The sequence below is a fragment of the Monomorium pharaonis genome, unplaced genomic scaffold (assembly GCF_013373865.1).
Source record: "Monomorium pharaonis isolate MP-MQ-018 unplaced genomic scaffold, ASM1337386v2 scaffold_132, whole genome shotgun sequence".
NCBI classification, from domain to species: domain Eukaryota; kingdom Metazoa; phylum Arthropoda; class Insecta; order Hymenoptera; family Formicidae; genus Monomorium; species Monomorium pharaonis.
The window spans coordinates 1-20,522 of NW_023415398.1; the positions used below are offsets into that span (position 1 = coordinate 1).

The 20,522-nt window shown below is 27.9% G+C and overlaps 4 protein-coding genes across 4 annotated transcripts; 2 read left to right on the plus strand and 2 right to left on the minus strand.

Moving 5' to 3' along the window:
* Nucleotides 1–11: 11 nt before the first annotated feature.
* On the minus strand, nt 12–1,311 carry LOC105837734 (dehydrodolichyl diphosphate synthase complex subunit DHDDS; the record flags this gene model as incomplete). The annotated part of the gene is given in 9 exon segments (XM_036294222.1): nt 12–33; nt 35–157; nt 159–191; nt 298–482; nt 805–953; nt 1,030–1,063; nt 1,066–1,128; nt 1,131–1,189; nt 1,259–1,311. Coding segments are annotated over 9 exon segments (673 nt in total), but the record flags the coding sequence as incomplete, so codon positions are not given.
* Nucleotides 1,312–3,094: 1,783 nt separating this feature from the next.
* On the plus strand, nt 3,095–4,641 carry LOC118648026. The gene is made up of 2 exons (XM_036294221.1): nt 3,095–3,380; nt 3,584–4,641. Exon 2 carries the CDS (start codon nt 3,602–3,604, stop codon nt 4,178–4,180), a length of 579 nt encoding a protein of 192 aa, XP_036150114.1. The 5' UTR covers nt 3,095–3,380; nt 3,584–3,601; the 3' UTR covers nt 4,181–4,641.
* Nucleotides 4,642–6,287: 1,646 nt separating this feature from the next.
* Nucleotides 6,288–7,296, plus strand: LOC118648028. The gene is made up of 3 exons (XM_036294224.1): nt 6,288–6,515; nt 6,630–6,755; nt 7,087–7,296. The coding sequence occupies exons 1-3, from the start codon at nt 6,288–6,290 to the stop codon at nt 7,294–7,296; spliced, it is 564 nt and encodes a 187-aa protein (XP_036150117.1).
* Nucleotides 7,297–8,245: 949 nt separating this feature from the next.
* Nucleotides 8,246–10,448, minus strand: LOC118648027. Its single transcript, XM_036294223.1, has one exon. It carries the CDS (start codon nt 9,370–9,372, stop codon nt 8,341–8,343), a length of 1,032 nt encoding a protein of 343 aa, XP_036150116.1. The 5' UTR covers nt 9,373–10,448; the 3' UTR covers nt 8,246–8,340.
* Nucleotides 10,449–20,522: the final 10,074 nt, after the last annotated feature.

Here is a 20,522-nt window from a genome sequence, read left to right on the forward strand (position 1 = left end):
TATAGTTTCGCGTTCGTGGTGTATTTTATCAACACACCAGATACTCTATACTATTATGCACAATAGGTTTTAAATTGTTCCTAACTTTTCGCGAGTCAGATCTTTGATAATAAGAGATTGCAGCGAGAAATCTCCATAAAGTTAGCTCAGGCCATAAAAACATCGGTAAAATAGATGCAAGTGTTAGAAACCTAAAACAAATAATAAAAATTATTTTATATATGTATACATGCAAGCCTATTTGATAAGTTATAAAAAGAAATATATTTTAGACACAAAAATAAAATGTTTTCTTACTTGCCACATGAGAAAGTCACTAAGTCGAGATACTCCGGAAGTACGAATTAATAAATCTGGATTTGAAGATTTGTAAGTATACAAACACTCAGAAATCAAATCTTCGTTAATATCTTCTAGTAAGATATTATTATGTTTTATACCTTTTGCTATGTCTTTAATTGCATGAGTAAGTTCATCCTTTGCTGCAGATAAAAAATATGAAAATATAGACAATACACATATGTATGTACATAAGTATAATATGTAATAAAAATGTAATACTTTTACTTCTAGTATAATATATAAAGATGTAAATATAAATATGTATGATAAAGCTTATACATGCGTAAGAGAAAGCAATATTTAGATGCTTTATTATTGTCTTTTATGGAATAGAGTGAATGCATTTGAACAAAATTTATAAATAGCCAACTTCTTGTACGTATAAACAATATAATATATTTTACATTCATTTTTAGTATAACAGAAGAGTGAGAACATAAATAAATATGGTGGTAAACTTACATGTATAAGGGCAAGCCATATTTAAAATTATTTTATTATTATCCTTCGTGGCGATCATACATCGAGCAATTAGTTTGCATACATCTTCTGAAAGCAAGGACCAGTTACCAAACACACGAATGCAAACTCCAGCGTCCTTCAGTTTGTCTCTGGAAATTATATATACATTAGTAACGAGATTTAAAATTGAGTCGCCCCATATAACGTCTAAATTAAAATACATACAATTCTTCTAAAAAACCTTTGAACTTCTGCTGCTAAGATCAATGAGATCCTTGACTTCTTCTTCACTACGATTGAAGTTATTTATGCTAAAAGCATAACTGTGATCTCTGCAATACCAAGTGCTAAACCCCATTTCAATGTTTCCATCATTTTTTTAAATCTGTTATAAATAAAATATATATATGAATACAATGAATGCAACCACCAAACTTTCTCGAAAATACATACCCCCATTAAGTGTGCCTCTTTTCTGGCTATGTTTCTTTTCTTTGCATAGCGCCTATTGCCCGTCCATAATTATGCGATGTGTTTTTGGTAGTCGCCAGTTTTAATAAATCTTATGACGAGCGATTGCACCCAATTTAAAATATATTTTAATGTCCACCACATTTTATGTATAAATCAGATTATGTATGATTAAAAAATGTATAATCTTTTCTCGGCGGACTGTCCAACTCGCTATGTCATCAATAATGGTCAATAATAGTCATCGAATGCCTTATATATAGTGCTGATTAACACGATATGACTATATTAGTTGTTAGTGGTAGGGTATATAGATCGAGGCAGGGAGAACCGGAACTCTGTGTCAAGAATCCGTTTGGGAAAGGAGAGAGAAAGAACCGCAATAAAATCTTGTTTTAGATATTTGTCAACAAGATTTCTATTAGGAAGCGGCCTTACCCATCTTAAAGAAAGAAACTACAGCGGATTACAAAAAATTATATTACTGGACTACATAAAAGTATTACAGGCTGAAGTATTGTAATATTCTGCAATATTTTCGCACTACACGCTCGGATTACAGGAAAATAACCTGTAATATCTTTCCTGTAATATCTAGCCAGTAATATATTGCCGAGATTACAGAATAATAGCCTGTATCATTACAACGGGATTACAGGAAAATAATCTGTAAAGTATAATTATACATAGAAAAAAATATATAATATAAAATAATGGAAAAAAAACATTTATTTAAAAATTACCTGCATGAAATTTGTACATTGTTCATGGCCGGTACATCCAATGTGATTAAAAAGTACAATAAATGTAATAAATTTCAAACAATATTTATGGAAATAATTAATATGATGAGATCTCAAATTTCATGAATTGGTGATGGCATTACACGTTAACGCCTGTAGTAATATATTACATATTTTGTAGATTACACGTGTAGTATATTACACATGTAGTGGATTATACACTTCATGGGCTAGACGTGTATTCTGTATAGGCCTGTTCTTTGTCGCTGCACTACTGAACTGGTGCAACAAGTTAGAATAAAACAAATATTTTTTTTTTTATTCTAACTTATTGCACCAGTACAGCAGTGCAGCTATCAAGAATAAACCTTATTATAGGGATTTCACCACTGTAGTAACAACAGCTACAGTGTAATAACTATACAGATTACTGTGATCCTTTCTGTGATAACTACAGAGAGTCTTGTAATAACTGCACTACTGTAATATTTATTGGCTGTAGTTTCTTTCCGTAAGGGTAGGTAGCACAAAGACGATCTAAAAGACGACTAAAAGATGACAAATTTTTGTCATGGACATCTTTCAGGTAGAGTTTATAGTCGACGAAAAGATGATTAAAAGACGACTTATGTCTCACAAACAGTCATCTTATAGCCGAAACTTATTGTTATTGTTTCTTTTGTTTCAGGAAGACGTTCAAAAACTCTTAAAAAGATATTTATATAAAATTATAAAAATTATTTTATATATATAAGTACTAATATTATAATTTGTTTAATTAAATAATATTGTAAATATTAGTGCAAAGTTTACGTAATAATTAAGTAAAATTAAATATTAAGTAGTTATATTTAATTATTATTAAATAATTATATTATTATATTATAAAGTATTGTTACCATATATCATATATTTATTGAATATTTCAATATATTAATATTAAAATATTATATTTTATTGTATTAAATTTTGAAAATAAATTTTATTATTGTAATAATGATGATTACAATGATGACAATGATAATAATAATGATGATAATATAATATTATTATAGTCTTTATTATCGGACTGGGGTTGCCGGTAGGGGAAGTTCGCCTAACGCCGGACGGCACCTATTGCCGGACACAACAAATATCTATACATATAGAAACGCGACAGAAAACGCTATAGTGGCAAAAGGAGAAAGGGAGGGAGTAATAACCTTGGACCTAGCGACACGCTTTTGCGACACGCAGTAAACAAATAGGAACTATCAATCGTTGCGCTCGGAAGAAAAAAATTGTACTGCGTAAATTTTAGAAGAGTATATTATCAAAACTCTTGTGATTAAATATTGACTTATATTTTTATTAAGTAATTTGGTAAGTACTTTTTCAATTACGTCAGTGTATTTTATATAAAAAGATACAGTTCAAAAAATATATTTTTTTATTTTGGATATTCGCTGTTCCCTGGTACCGGACAGAACATTTTCCCCTAATGCCGGACAATGAAAATGTCAACGTTATGTGTCTATGTTTATTTTTATAATATTGAATTATAATATTTTGTTTTTGGAGAATAGAAAAACCTAGGAGGCATTATGGAGAATAAAAAGAAAGGATCATGGGATAAGGATAATTTGAAAACTGCTCTTGATAAAGTTTTGTCAAAAAAAATGGGACTGAGAGAAGCTGCGCTAAAGTATAGTATTCCTAAAAGCACTTTACATGACAAAATAACCTGCCTAAAGTCCGGTGAAGAAATTGCATTGCAGCCTAAGCTTGGTAGATTCACCAAAACATTCCTACCAGAATATGAAGAACAATTATTGAACCATGTAAAAGACTTATCTAATCGATGTTTGCCACTTATGAAAAAAGAATTTTTAAAGTTGGCATATGACTTAGCTGTAGAGCTAAAGCTTCCTCATCGCTTCAACACTGAAAAAAGAACAGCTGGTAAACATTTTTACTATGATTTTATGGCTAGACATCCTGATTTATCACTAAGAACACCCGAGTCTACGAGTATGATGCGAGCTGTAGGTTTTAATAAGCCGCAGGTAGATTTGTTCTTCTCAAATCTTGAAAAACTCATGAATCAATATAATTTTCCTCCTTCTAACAAAAGAAACAAAGCACCGAAAACAAACAGCAGTGGCACATTTATCCGGGCCTGAAGCTAATTACCTTGAAGGGTTCTTGGTTATGAGAAAACGCGAAATCTTTTTTCTAGTTTGTCATACACTTCTTTTAAGTCCGGTTATTAATGCATCAAATAATATGTTTGTGTCTTCTATACGAAACTTATTCTTGCCCTTTGGTAAATCTGTGCCTCTTTTGCCGTCTGAAAAATTTTTTGTTTTATTTTTTTATTTTTTAGCTTGTGTGGATATCTCTGAGTGTTTTGCTAACTATATTTGTGATCGGTACCTATTATTTTAAAGTTGTTCGGCGTTAGGGGACTTACTTTTATTGTGTCCGGTATTAGGGGCCAGTTTATGTTTCACTAAAATCATAAATCAAAGATTAACTGTGATTTAAGATAATTGTTCTGACAAAGTTGATTATTTTGTTCTTTTATCTTGATTTCTAATATGTTAACTTGTAATAAATACAATATAAAAAATATATAACGAAATAGTTTTTTATTTATCCTGAAAAAACCTTAGGTGTCCGGCACTAGGCGAACTCCCCCTACACAACATTATTTATAATACTACTACAATATTATATCCTACTACTTCCATATTCATGCCTAGCTCCATCCTCTTATGTTCTTTTTCTCTCTCTAATCCCTGTCACGCGGCCTGGCTATTTGTGATCTTACAACCTTCTCCTCCCTCCCCTACCCTTGTTTCTAAAATATAACCTCTCCTTTTCACGTCCTTCTTCCTCTTATGACTTCCTTTTTAGTTCGCATCTTTCGTGCTCTCCGTCTCTCTTCCATCTTCCTGCGGGTGTCCCTGAGAGGTCGATGCTCGGCTCGCTATTCAACATCTTTATCAATGACCTTTGTCATTCCATAACGCACTACCACCATCTCCAATGACAAGGACAATCTCCAAATTTACATTTATTTTTACGCTCATCGATAGTCTTTCTTCTTTACTTAAAAAATAATAAGACATAAGAGAATTTAAAATATACATTTTTAAGTTTACTTTTATATATTTTTAATAATCTATTTTTTCTAATACAATATTTTATTTATGTCTGAAAAAACGAGAAGTAAAATAATGGAAATCATATATATTTTTATGTGATCAAACAGATAGGTTAATACAATAAAATTTCTATATAATTAAACAAATAAATATGTTGATTTTGTGATAGTAAAACATAATTTATTTGTATATTTATTACATATTATTTTGACACAAAAAATACGCGCGCAGTTTTATAAAAATTAAATTAACGCTAATTTTTTAATGTAATTTTTGTTTTATTTTTGTACGCTTTTCTTTTTCTACATCATCATTTTACCTAAAAACATGGAACTGTTTTTTTTGTCCTCTTTTAACTTCTATAAAAGAAAGACTATCGATGAGCGAGAAAATTGTTATTCATTCAGACAATAAACCAAAAATTATTCAGTTCGAATACAAAAAATAATGTTGTACAAGCAATATAAATAAATATATTACAATATAAGTGTCAGAAGTATAAAGCCAGCGGCACACGATACGATTTTTTTGTACTATAAGTTTTGTTAATGGATGCCTTACATGCGGCTTTCTTAAGTACTGTGCGTGCTCCAATCATAAGTGTGCTACTAGTTTTGGCTTCACACGTGCAAAGTATTTTGCGTATTAGGTTAATATTTCAGTTAAAAGATTTTTGGAGACTCTTATATATATACTATACATAGATGATACGGTGCACCAAATTTATTTTTTAGTATTTTAGTAAGTATTAAAATAATTACATAAAAGATATTAAAATAATTAAAAAAAAAAGAAAAAGTAAGTTTGAATAATACAAAATTTTAATTATTAACAGTGAATACTTGCACTACAATGTATTAGTACACATTTATATTTTTAATGTTTTATTTATAAATTATCTAAATAGAATAAAATATTAATAGCGATCAATAATATATATTTTATTAATATAACAATATAATAACTGTATTAAATAATTTGTAAGCAAAAATGTATTTTATCTTTTTGTAACATAACCTTTTTTTATAACTTTATTGAATAGTTTTTAATATGCACTAATACTATTTAATGCAAGATCAGTTAATGTTATCAGATTAATTAAACAAATTTTTACATAAATATGGCAACGTGGACAAAAGAAGCTGTTCAAATTTTAATTGATGCATATAAGAATGAGCCTTGTTTATATCAAACGAGAAACCCAAATTATCACAATAAAAATCTACGTAATGAAGCATTGGAACGCATTTGTGCAATTGTCAGTACTGTCAAACCAAATATAACGGGAAAAGAATGCAGTATTAAATTTTATAATTTAAGAAATCAATTTAATACTGAAAACGCAAAAGTAAGAGCCTCAATTAAGTGGTATAGGTAGTGAAAATGTAAGTATATATATTTAATTAAAATAATGTATAGATTAGACATAATGATTTGTATTGTTATGTAATACAAATTACAGGTGTATAAACCTAATTTATGGTATTACGATGCTTTAAAATTTCTGGAAGAACATATAGTTCCCAGAAAAAGTAAGAACTCACATCTACCAAATAGTACAAAAGATACACCTGGTTTTTTGTTACACGTAAGTAGATATTTAAAGTAATTTAGATTTTTAAATATGTTAAATTTTTGTAACAATGACTATTTCTAAAACTTTTTGCATAGAATAACATATTTAAATAATAATTGTATTATAATAATATAAACATATTTTACTAATTTGATTTTTTTACAATCTTTTTACATAGTTAAATAAAATATAAAATAACATTTTATATTTTATGCAAAATTTTAAAATATTTAAAATATAAGAGACATTTTATAATTAATTATGTAAAGACAGATAAGAATAAAAACGTATATAAATAATACATTTTTATTATATGAAATATACTTTATTTTTTATTTTATAGCATGATTATGTACAAACATCACAAGACTTAGAAGAATTGCAAGAAATGTTGGTTGAAGATAATAATGTCTATGTACATGAAGAGGATTTAAATAATAATAATGAAGAATCACAATCATGTGCATCTTCATCATCTGATAACATAATTGCTACAACACCATCGATTTTAAAACAAAAAAAAAATGCAATCAAGATCTTTACCATTTACTGATTTATTTAATATAAATACGTCAAGTCCATCAACATCATGTTCTGTACAATCATCGCCAAATGTTGGTAATGCATTACAATCTTCATCCACTACTCATAATCCTAAGAAGCAAAAAATAAAAAATGGGGATGCTTATGTAGAGGCAGTTGAATCGATTGCACAATCTTTAAAGATGCCATTAACACCAGTTACACCAGTTAATGTTGCAACTGATAGTACAGACCCTGTAGATACATGTATGAATTTTTTGGGATCCCTTATTAAAAATATACGAACTCCAGATCTCAAATTAGATATTATGAACACTTTGGTACAAACTGTTGTTAATGCTAGTCTAACAGACTTAGAACGAGTTAAGAAATAATAAGATATATGTGGATTAATATTCTAATTATATTACATTGATCTCATGTATTTTATGTAATGGTATTCTTATAAACTTATTCTTAGGTATAATATAAAATATTATGTAAAACATTAATTTTTAAAAAGTTTAATCAAAGTACAAATAGTCTGCAATCTAGAAAAAAAAGTTTTTGTTATGTTTCTGCTAAGGCAGATCAAGGACTGTAAAAATATTTTTTTATTATAATAAGGTTTAATTAAAGTATTGATATTGAAAATTACTATGCAATCCCCCCAAAGAATGAGTGTTATGGTTGTTACAAATAGAGGTGAACCGGAGTGTAAAAGCGTTTATTTTTGTTATGAAAAAGTATACACAAGATTAATATTTTTATTTTGTATTCTATAAAGGTTAACTTATTGTTTTAATAATAATAATATTTTAACATGTTTTATTCGCGCGTATTACATTAGATATAATATTGTAATAAAAATGATGTATTACTTTGTATATTTTTATATTTGAGTTGTGATAAATAGATATAAATTTAAATCTAAAGAAGTGTATTAATTATTATGAAATAAAACAAAAGAATTATGTACAAAAGAAACATATATGTGCGTGTTTTAAAAAATTAACAATAATAAAAATTTTGCTTAAAGAGATATAAAATAAAGTTATTAATAATCAAATAAGACTTAATCTTTTTCAATACGTATATCTTGCCATGGGATAGTTCCTATTGTATTAAAATATGTGCAGAAATGGTCTCTAATAATAACAGCTCTATCAGTACAACGATTTCCGTTTTGATGTAAAATACTATTCAAATTTGATTGGATACTCTCAGAAATATTGTTTCTCAATTCCAAAGGAATATAAGAATGTGCTTTTTTTTGTAATAAAAAATTATGTAAAATGCAACAAGTATATGTAATTAATTCTACCTTTTCAACTGAAAGAGGTATAGTATTTAAGAGAATACGAAATCTGTTTGCCATAATGCCAAAAGCGTTCTCTACCGTTCTACGCGCTCTACTTAGTCTATAGTTAAAAATTTTTTTTTCATTGGTAAGATTGCGTCCAGGATATGGTTTCATAATGTTTGTCTTAAGAAAAAAAGCATCGTCTGCTACATTTACATATGGCATATCAACATTGTATCCAGGTAAAGAGGATGGCAAAGGTAAATTTAATGTTCTTGAATGCAACTGTGTAGCCAGAGAACTTTCTCGAAATACAGAAGCATCATGCATACGACCATTTCTGCCTACATCCACAAATATAAAATTATAGTCAGCATCTACAAGAGCAAGAAAGATTATGCTATCTTTTCCTTTATAATTTCTATATACAGAACCTGCTTTTCTTGGTGGTCTGAAATTAATACGTTTCCCATTTAATGAGCCTAAACAATGCGGAATATGCCACTGTATATTGAATTTCTCTGCCAAAACTTGCCATTCAACTGGACTAGATGGACAATTAAAAACTTTCTTTTTAAGTACTTCAACAATTGCTTTTAATGTATTAGGTATTATTTGAGATAATGTATTAGGAGCGATTCGTACAGAATACGATAAATCCATGAATGAATTTCCTGTAGCAAGATAACGTAATGTTACACTTAATCGGTCTTGAGCAGGGATAGCTTGTCTCATTACTGTGTCCTTTTTTTCAATTAGAGCTGCAACAGCATGTAACAACTTCTCGAGCACAAGTTGCTCCATACGTATATAATTTTGAAAAGAGCTTGGATCTTCGATACTGCAATAAATAACAGAAACTTTAAATTAAAAAATAAATTAAAATGCGAGCAGGTCATTAATATTACTAATAATATTAATTAATTAATATTAAGCAGGATATTAATATTACTAATAAAAACCTAAGTTGTAAATAGCTCTGTTAATTAACAATTAAATAAAAGAAAAGAAGTAAAAAAGCTTTACAGGTTCTTTGTATAAACATGTGTTTAATAATAAGATTAAAATTAATAAATGGTCTGTCATTAGACCATTTTTAATATTTGCTAACCGATTAACAATAAACGCGTGATCGTACTATCATTGACAACTTATTCTAAATAAATATATATTACTTTTTTATTAATGGTTTGTATTATAAACATATTTGTAAAATAATTTCTTAATTGTTAGAGATGACAACTTCATAATTTCTTTACAACTTGGATAATCAAAAATAATAATCTCACGTAAAATCACTACCAACGGCTTTTTAACAAATTTGAACATTTTATTACGTTATCTTTTTTATTATTTTACAATTTGTCTTTAAATTTTTAATTATGTTTTATAAAAATATTAATATTTATTGTTAACCGGCTAGCAAATATTGAAAATAATCTAAAGACAGACCAAAACATTTATCAATTTTGTTGTCATTAAACACATATTACACGAAAAACCTGTACTCCTTTTTCATCTTTTTTCTATTATATTACAAATAAGATTTAAAACATTAATGTATAAATATATATATGTACATACATATACATGTGTAAATTTTTATTACAAACCTTAGTTCTTTATGCAATATTGTTAATGTATTGCTAACTGTATTTCTACGTTGCAGCCAATATCTAGCCCAATTCCTCTTATATTTCTTTCTTTTTTTTCTTTCTACAATAAGAAAAAGAGCAACTGCAACTAATTGTCGTCTTCTTATTGCAACTTCCATTGTAAAAGATACTGTATATGAATATCATATAAATATCACATAAATATAAAGAAAGTAATAAAGATAACCCAAAAAATTTTTTAGCGTATAAATAAAACGTATAAAGCGTATAAATAAAACCTCTGAGGCACATTTCCTCTTTACACTTGATTTACACTACATAATTAGTGAAGCTTCCCAATCATAATTTAAATATTTTTTTAAATATTGTTCTAAACAACTTTTTAAATGCAAAATAATTATTACATAAACATTAAATAAATGTTACGTAAATATTATTTTAAACAATTTAATAAAATTAATAGAATAGAATAGAATAGAATCAATTTAATAAAATATTAATTAATAATAAATAAATATTAATTAAATATTATATAAATATTTGTCCTAAATTATTATAATTATTGTAACTTAAATATTAAATTAATATTAGATAAATAAATATAAAATATTATTTTAAATATTTTTTTAAAGATAAAGTAAATATATAACATATATAAATATTAAATAAATGTTATATAAATATTATTTTAAACGATTTATTAAATTGTTAAATTAATATCAAATAAATATAAATTAAACGTTAGAAAATATTTTTGTCCTAAATTATTATTTCAAATAATTAATTATTGTAACATAAATATTATATTAATATATAAAAAATATTTTTAAAGTATTACTTTAAATATTATTTCAAAGATGAAATAAATATTACATAAACATTAAGAATGTATCGGACATACAATCTTAGACAAAAGTGCATGAAATTTGAAATACTTAAATATCTGTCTAACGCATAATAAATCTAAATGTAAGAAACTTGGACGATAGTTGGAGTCTTATTTTTACTCTCACAAAAGTATTTTTCACGTATTTGCGATTTTTTTCACTTCTGAATTTAAACTTTTGACAGTGAAAATGCACAATTATCTCAAGTTATATTTTATTTCTTTAAAACGGTGTAGTGAAAACAATTGAAACTTGGCAGATATTTTCATCTATTTATATACTAAATGTACAAAAAAGTTCAAAACACTGGTACTATTTCTTCTATATTTTTTTTAGCTATTTTATCATGATTTTACATGGTATCCTTTTTCATCTTATAGAAAAAGACGATCTTGACGTATAAAACAGCTACAAAAATATAAAAGAAATAGTACCAGTGTTTTGAACTTTTTTGTACATTTAGATGAATATGAATAGATGAAAATATCTGCCAAGTTTCAATTGTTTTCACTACACCGTTTTAAAGAAATAAAATATAACTTGAAATAATTGTGCATTTTCACTGTCAAAAGTTTAAATTCATAAGTGAAAAAAATCGCAAATACGTGAAAAATACCTTTGTAAGAGTAAAAATAAGACTCCAATTATCGTTAAAATTTCTTACATCTAGATTTACTATGCGTTAGACAGATATTTAAGTAATTCAAATTTCATGCACTTTTGTCTAAGATTGTCCAATACATCTTTAAATAAATAATGTTACGTAAATATTATTTTAAACGATTTATTAAAATGTAAAGTTAATATATTAAATAAATATTATGTAAATATTATATAAATAGGTAGTTGTCCTAAATCATTATTTAAATAATTAATGATTAAAATATAAATATTAAATTAATATTAAATAAATATTTTTTTAAGTTTTATTTTAGATATTATTTTTAATATAAAATAAATATTAAATAAACATTAAATAAATATTGCGTAAATAATTTTCTTAAACTAATATTTTTAATAAAAAATTAATTATTTTTAAATATTAAATGAACGTTAAATGAACATTTTATAAATGAACATTTTATAAATATTTTTTCTAAATCGTTATTTAAAATGAATAATTTATATAAAATAAATATTAAATAAATATTAAATAAATATTATTTGTACAATAAACATTAATAATGTAAAAATAATTAAAAATAAATATTTGAAAAACGTTTAAAAAATATTGCTTGCTGATTGAGATATTGTCTTTTCGACTTGCCGAAAAGACGTCTTACTGACGTCTTTTGGCTTTGACGAAAAGATAACTTAAAAATGTCAACTTTTCGTCACCTTTTAGTCTTAGGTGCTGTCTGGGTTATTGTTATTATTAATATTATATTATTACTATTGTATTATTATTATTACTTATTGTTATTGTTTTTTTTGTTTCAGGAAGACGTTCAAGAAACTCTTAAAAAGATTATATTTATATAAAATTATAAAAATTATTTTTTAATATCAGTATTAATATTATAATTTGTTTAATGAAATAATATTGTAAATATAATGCAAAGTTTATGTAATAATTAAATAAAATTAAATATTAAGTAATTATATTTAATTATTATTAAATAATTATATTGTTATATTGTAGCGTGCGCGCCGCGGAAATGAAAGACACTTTTTATAATGTAAAACCAAGCAGCTTTATTCACACGTCCGACAAGGCTCGAGACCGAGATTCAACAACTCGCTGTTTACACGCGTTGTCAAGCGCTCGTCAGCTGACAACGCTCGGTCCAGGAAATCAATAGTATTGATCCGTCTTCGAACAGCTGAGTCGCGGTCGCGGAGTATACCGGGCGACGCACGCAACAATATTATAAAATATTGTTACCATATGTTATGTCATATATTTATTAAATATTTCAATATATTAATATTAAAATATTATATTTTATTTATTTTATTGTATTAAATTTTGAAATTAATAAATTTTATTATTGTAATAATGATGATTACAATGATGACAATGATGATGATAATGATGATAAAATAATGATATATTAGTATAGTCTTTATTACCGGACACCCCTCAGGGTTGCCGGTCCACCACATAAACGGTCCACATTCCATTTACATTACATAACTTTTAACGCAACTTCCGTATTCCCTTCACTCATTCATGCCTAGCTCCATCCTCTTATGTTCTTTTCCTCTCTCTAATCTCTGTCACGCGGCCTGGCTATTTGCGACCTTACAACCTTCTCCTCCCTCCCCTACCCTTGTTTCTAAAATATAACCTCTCCTTTTCACGTCCTTCTTCCTCTTATGACTTCCTTTTTAGTTCGCATCTTTCGTGCTCTCCGTCTCTCTTCCATCTTCCTGCGGGTGTCCCTGAGAGGTCGATGCTCGGCTCGCTGTTATTCAACATCTTCATCAATGACTTTCATAAAAGTCATTGACCTGACTAAACCGTGGTACTGTGACCCGTTTATTCGAAAATCCATCTGGGGAATTTGAAGAAGAAGAAAACCTTCATTCCATAACGCACTGCCACCATCTCCTCTACGTGGACGATCTCCAAATTTACATTTATTTTCCTCGCTACCTTGAGATCTCCATGGGCAAAATCAGAGAGGACATAGCAGCCATGGTCGCTCTAGTCCAGGCAAATTAGACTTTGAACGTGAACTAATTGTAAGTAGCACTTTCTCTTTACCAAATTGTTCGGAAGGTGAATAGAAATAAAATGTGTGTGTTTGAGACTCTCTTCCGCAACTAGTTTTGGAAAGTTGTTAAAAAAAGGCATAAAGATGGAAAAAACAGGTTTTTTGCATGTGTATCAAAACGTAAACATTTTACAAAAAAAAAGTTTCAAATAAAAAAATATAGGTTTTGAAAAGACCTACAAAATGAGCTGCGTCAAGTTAAAATCGAATCACGCGTTTAGTTGCAAAAAAATTTAAACCGTCAAAACACTTTTTTTCACTTATTTGTTATTCATAAAGATTTGAAGATATAGTTTTAAAAATGTAGCACAATATGCCTTTCACGATGATGAAAAAATGTGTAAAATTTTAGCTCAAAACTTTTATTAGTTTTTGCAAAAAGCTATTTGTTTATTAAAAACTCGTCTCTGAAGAACTTAATTTCTTCAGCTTTCACACAGCAACCAACTTGGGTACTTTTTATTCTTTAAGAGTTGTACTATCATGAACAATTTGGAACAAAGCGATTTTTATAATTTAAACTATTGAAAAATGGCTCCAAAAAGTAGGTACGTTTTTTCTTGTTAACAAATGAAATAACTTTTTTAATTTTTGCCATAGAGAATCGGCGCAAGAACTAATCAATAGTTTTTATTTTTATACAAATTTAAAAAAAAGAAAATTGACTCTATCTCAATTTACAACCGAAATTACTTTTATTTAATTAAAATTCATTGTAGCTGTAATTGTTAAGAGTTGTAATTGTTAACATTAAGAGCTGAAACTTGCACCAAGTCTAGGAAAAGAGTTGAATTTACTGTCTTTAAATTTTCAAATAAATATCTTTAAAAGTTTTGTTTATACAATGTTATAAAGGTTACTGTAAAGTTGGCACCGCAACTTTCTGCACCGCAAGTTTTCATGAGAGTTCTAATTGCATCCCAAATAGTTCTAGAGTTCTTGATAAATTTTAGAAATAGTTCCGTTGATTTAGTAAAAAAAAATGAAATTTAAAAAATGAGGTGCTAACTTCCCGTGGCACCTTATTAATAAAAATTGAACGTCTTAACAGCAGTTCTACTTGCACCCGTATATAATAGTTCTAGAGTTCCTGATAGATTTTAACAATAATTCTGTACATTAAATATATTTAAACAATTTTTTAATTTGGCTATTGGCATCGCTCCACAAGAGTAAAGTACCACTGTCTGACGAGTTCCAACCAACTTTATGGCATTTTCTAACAGATCTGCAATAGTTCCAAAGCTTTTTGCAGGTTTCGTCCACAGTTCAGGTCTTTATGCATTTTTAAACAATTTTTTATTTATTCCTGGCTCGCACTATTAGATATGAATACTACGTTATGATATTTAAACTTCAGCCAATTTTATGGTATCTGATAGGTATGTTTAGTAATGTAATTGACATTTTTTAATTTTAGAGTTGGGTTAGTTAATCTATTTTTTTAACTAAGTTAATGAAATTTAATTGATTATGAAATTAATTCTATTATATTAAAAGTTACGTAAATAAATACTAATTCTATTAAATTTACGTTAAGATTAATTTGTTTCTAGTTAAAGTAAAAGTTAATTTTGAGAAACTTTTTTTATATTAAATTAAAAAGTCATATGATTTATTTAAGTTAAATTACCAACATAATTACAATATTGATCGTTAAATATATTTAATTTTAATATAATATTTTATTTTTAAATTAACTTACAATGTCGCTTTATTGTTAACCAATAATTTATGACATGTATAAATACTTATCGTGAGAGGTTTAGAAAGAGGTTACGTATAAATACAATTGTTTGTCAAACGAACTGTCGACAAAACCCACAAAAAGCTTTGAAACTATTGCAGAACTATTAAAAATGCTATGTACTTGTCTGTGGAACTCGCTATAAAATTGTAGTTTACTCTTGTAGTGCGGTGCCAGCCGTCTAATAAAAAATTGCTTAAAAATGTTTAAAAAACCGAAACTGTCGACGAAACCTGCAAAAAGCTTTGAAACTATTGCAGAACTGTTAGAAAATGCCATAAAGTTGGCTGAAACTCGCTAGACAGGGATACTTTACTCTTGTGGTGCGGTGCCAACAGCCAAATTAAAAAATTGTTTAAATATATTTAATGTACAGAACTATTGCTAAAATCTACCAAGAACTTTAGAACTATTACGGGTGCAAGTAGAACTGCTGTTAAAACGTTCCATTTTTATTAATGAGGTGCCAGGGAATATAGCACCTCATATTTTCAAATATTATTTCTTTTAACTAAATCAACGGAACTATTTCTGAAACTTATCAGGAACTCTAGAACTACTTAGGGTGCAAGTAGAACTGTCATGAAAACTTGCGGTGCAGAAAGTTGCGGTGCCAACTTTACGTGACGTTGTGCGTATACATAAAGTTTTTTCAATATAATTTTCATGTAAAATATTAAATTGTAATTTATCATTTTGAAATGTTGAAAAATTTTAACATTTTAATTTTTTGTTATTATACAAAATAATTGTTTTTCTTTTTCACGACAAATGATTTTATTGCAGATAATACATAGTTTTTTTCAATATAGTTTTCATGTAAAATATTAAATTGTAATTTATCATTTTAAAATGTTGAAAAATTTTAACATTTTAATTTTTTGTTATTATAAAAAATAATTGCTTTTCTTTTTCATGACAAATGATTTTATTGCAGATAGTACATCCTCAGAGTCATGTTAATATGGTCATATTGAATAATCCATTCTCAAGATGTATTGTTCATCACATGATGCTATCAAGCAATAAATATATAAAAAAATATTACTTTATAAAAAATTAATTTAAAATTATTTTTATGTGTATTTATTTTAAATATATTTATATAAAATTTAGGCGATAGTTCCGAAAACGAACAATGTCCGATTTGGTTTAAATTTTGAAATAGATGTCTTTTAGCGAAAAAAAAACATATACAAGAAGGATTTTTGACGACTTAAAAATTTTTTTTTAATGTCGGTAAGTAGGGAATCCGTTACCATACACATATATGCATAAACCATGAAAATGACAGAAACCATGAAAAAAACCATAAAAATCATAGTTTTTCCATTTATAAAGTCGCAAACCCATGTGGTGCAGAAAATGCTTTGCACACACACACACACACACACACACACACACACACACACACACACACACACACACACACACACACACACACACACACACACACACACACACACACACACACACACACACACACACACACACACACCACACACACACACACAATATATAGGCTGGCTACAAATTTTTTGACATAGCGCTTTATATATATATATATGTGTGTAGGTGTAAATAAAATTTTAAATCGGATAAATATATATATATATATATATATATATATATATATATATATATATATATATCATATATATATATATATATTTATCCAATTTAAAATTTTATTTACACCTTTTTCTCATAAAAAACAAATTTATTAAAAATATTTAGAATAAAAACATGTCTATAATGCAACTACTAAAGACAACTAAAAGATGTCTAATATCAGATGTCTACAGTGTGTGAAATCCCTATAATACGGAATACACGTCTAGCCCATGAAGTGTGTAAGCTACTACATGTGTAATATATATTACACGTGTGATAAGTGACTTGTGTAATAAACTAGTACCAGAAAGCGGCTTTTCGGTTGCAAGTGGAGGGGATGGACTAGCTGTGCAGGGCGCGCGGCAGCGGCGGCCGGCCGCCGCCATAGAACTTATACTAATGGAAGCGGAATAGCGTATACCGTCCGTATGCCAAAACTGTGTCCAACATCTGTGCGACAAGGATAGGTAGAACATGACTTGAGATGAAATGAGACAGAACTAGTTTTCTGTCTGTTTCTCACTTCCTGGACATACTTGTACGGGTTCTTTTTCCCTTCCATTAGTATAAGTTCTATGGCCACCGAGCGAAAATCCTCATTGTTCGGCGAGCCGCGCATCAGCGAGGACCTGCTCTGACTAGACCAACCCCCAATCCCGTGGACCAAGATACTCTGTAAAGCCATCACTTGACAGCCATTCAGGATTACGTAAGATTCGGGTAAGACGGTCGACTCTCGTGCAGCTCTGGATAAGAATATCGCTTCTTAATCTTCAAAGCTTAAGTATGGGGTATAGGTATCTTCTTTGGACTAGTTAAGTGTTAAAATTGTATAGTAGTATTTATGTGATCTGTTTTATGATTTTTTTTCAGATAAAAAAACATAAAAAAGATAAATTATCGTTTAAATTTAAAAATCATCTAACAATTGCATATAGGGTAAGTTAGGGTATGATGGCCATACGGAAAAGATGACCAATGGCTATAATTTCTTCAATAATTGCTAAATAATGTGTTTTGTAATTATTTTTAAAGATAATCAATATTTACTCTAGTTTATGTGCGTATATTATTCGAAATAATGATATTGTGGATGTCACATCACGTTTTTATTTTTGACTGCTGCAAAGTTTTTCACGTGTTCATTAGAAATTGCCACAATGTCGAATAAATTACAGTTATGCTGTCGCAATAAACGTTATCCACGTAACAAAAGTATGTAAATTGTAATGTGTAATTATATTTTTTATTTCCTTTTCTATTTTTTAAATAAATATTATGATTATCTTTCTCTCGCAGTTTGGGCAAGATAGCCCATGACATTTCGACATAAGTTTGGGGGTAAGTGTTTATGTATATATTTTATTAAAAAAGACGAGAATTAAGTTATGCCCCTAATATTTTAATTTCACATATCATATATGTTTTTTTTACTAATGACAATGAGTTAAATTGATGAAACTTGTGTGAACATTTAATATGAAAAATGTTTAAAAATAAAATTAAATATGTGATAATATGTGGCAATAAAACTAAATATGTAAAATTATAAATGTTTTTATTATTCTATAAATGTTAAGTACATAAAAAATGTATAGCCAACTGTTCTATAACACTATAGCCATCTTTTCCATAAAAGTTGTGAAAGATGGCCAATGTTCATGTTTTAATATTTTGATAATAAAAAATTTTTATTAAGTATTTTCTCTTTAATGTCAATAGTTTTACATACTTAAAGCTTCAATGAAGTAATATAGCAAACGCTATTAAAAAATAATAAAAATAAAAGTATGTTTTTTGCATTTAAAAAAAATATGGCCATCTACCCTAACTTATTCTAATCATTATATTTATAATATGTAAATCGTTTCTTTGATTAAAAAACATACATATTCATACATATATATTTTGTCATTTAATGGACTGATTTGTGTGTGTGTGTGGTGTGTGTGTGTGTGTGTGTGTGTGTGTGTGTGCGTGTGTGGCGTGCGTGTGTGTGTGCGGGTACGTCAAATCCAACATATATATTATGGGTGCGTTCGTCTTGCTCGCTTTCACGCTGTTAACTGTCAGTACTGACGCTTAGATGCAGTAATTTTGTTCGTTCGTGTAGGAACGCGTAGAAACAGCGTAGAAACGCTAGCTGCAAACCGAACAACTATTATACTTATTTTGACGAAAAAATGGCTGCTCTCAGTAATAATCAAAGCCGAATATTAGCTATAACAGTAAAATAAATTTTACAATATCATGTTCTCATCTTCATTGGAAGAAAGTGAAGAGGATGATATTTGAAGTTGAAATGTTACAAAATAAAAATGTTAAACAACATGTTCACCGCCTTCAAAATTACGTAGAGGTATCATACCACAGTATACTACCCATACAGCACAGAAGCTTGCAGTTACATGTATTAAACGTTAGATAAAAATTTTATATAAAATATAATTATAATTACACTTATAACCTTTACACTTGTACACAATATAATCTTTTTTCTTTATTTCTATGTATAAAAATTAAAATTTTATTATAGTTTCTAATATGCAGGAAAACAAATTCTTATAGATTCATACATAATATTTTTTATATTACATTCCATTAATTGGAGTAAAAGAGATCATAAACTTATATTTAATTGCACGTTTACTTGAGTGTTTAAGTATTTTAAAGTCTGAATTCAAACAGTTTGCACGTACGAAATTCGTATAGCGCATTTTGTATATATATTGCAATATTATAAATACGTTGCACTGTAACATTTCTTTAACATTACATTGCAATATTTCTGAAGGGGGACATTTTAAGATTGCTGCAATTGTACAGCAAACATTGCTGCAACATATTGCAATGTATATGAAACGTTTCAATATTCCATGAAATGTCTCTGCAACGTTTTTACTATCTTTCCGTGCTGTATGAGTAATAACCAGTTTTAAATTTTATTCGGTAAATTAAGTAAGTTTTATTAACTATAAAGTAATATATTGAGAAAACAATATTATTATATTATATTCACATATATATTGAATGAGGTTTATAAATTGCTTCACTTATATATAAATTATCGTTAGTAATAACTACAACTAGTAATACTGTTGCCGAGTAATTTTGCGTTCGTGTTAACTAAAAGCGCTTTTTGTTGCAACACCTCTTTTGAGAAAGCGATTGTAAGCGAGAAATGATGACGTTTTGCTATGAAATTATGATGTTACGAAAGTGTATGAAAGTGCCAAGTCGAACGCCGACAGCGACGCTTGTTAAGCCTTTCAGCGTGAAAGCGCGCAAGATGAACGCACCCTTTATGTTACAGCAAAGGATTGATCAATCTTCAAAGAACTTTTCGTGTTTACCATTCTTTCTTCTCAGA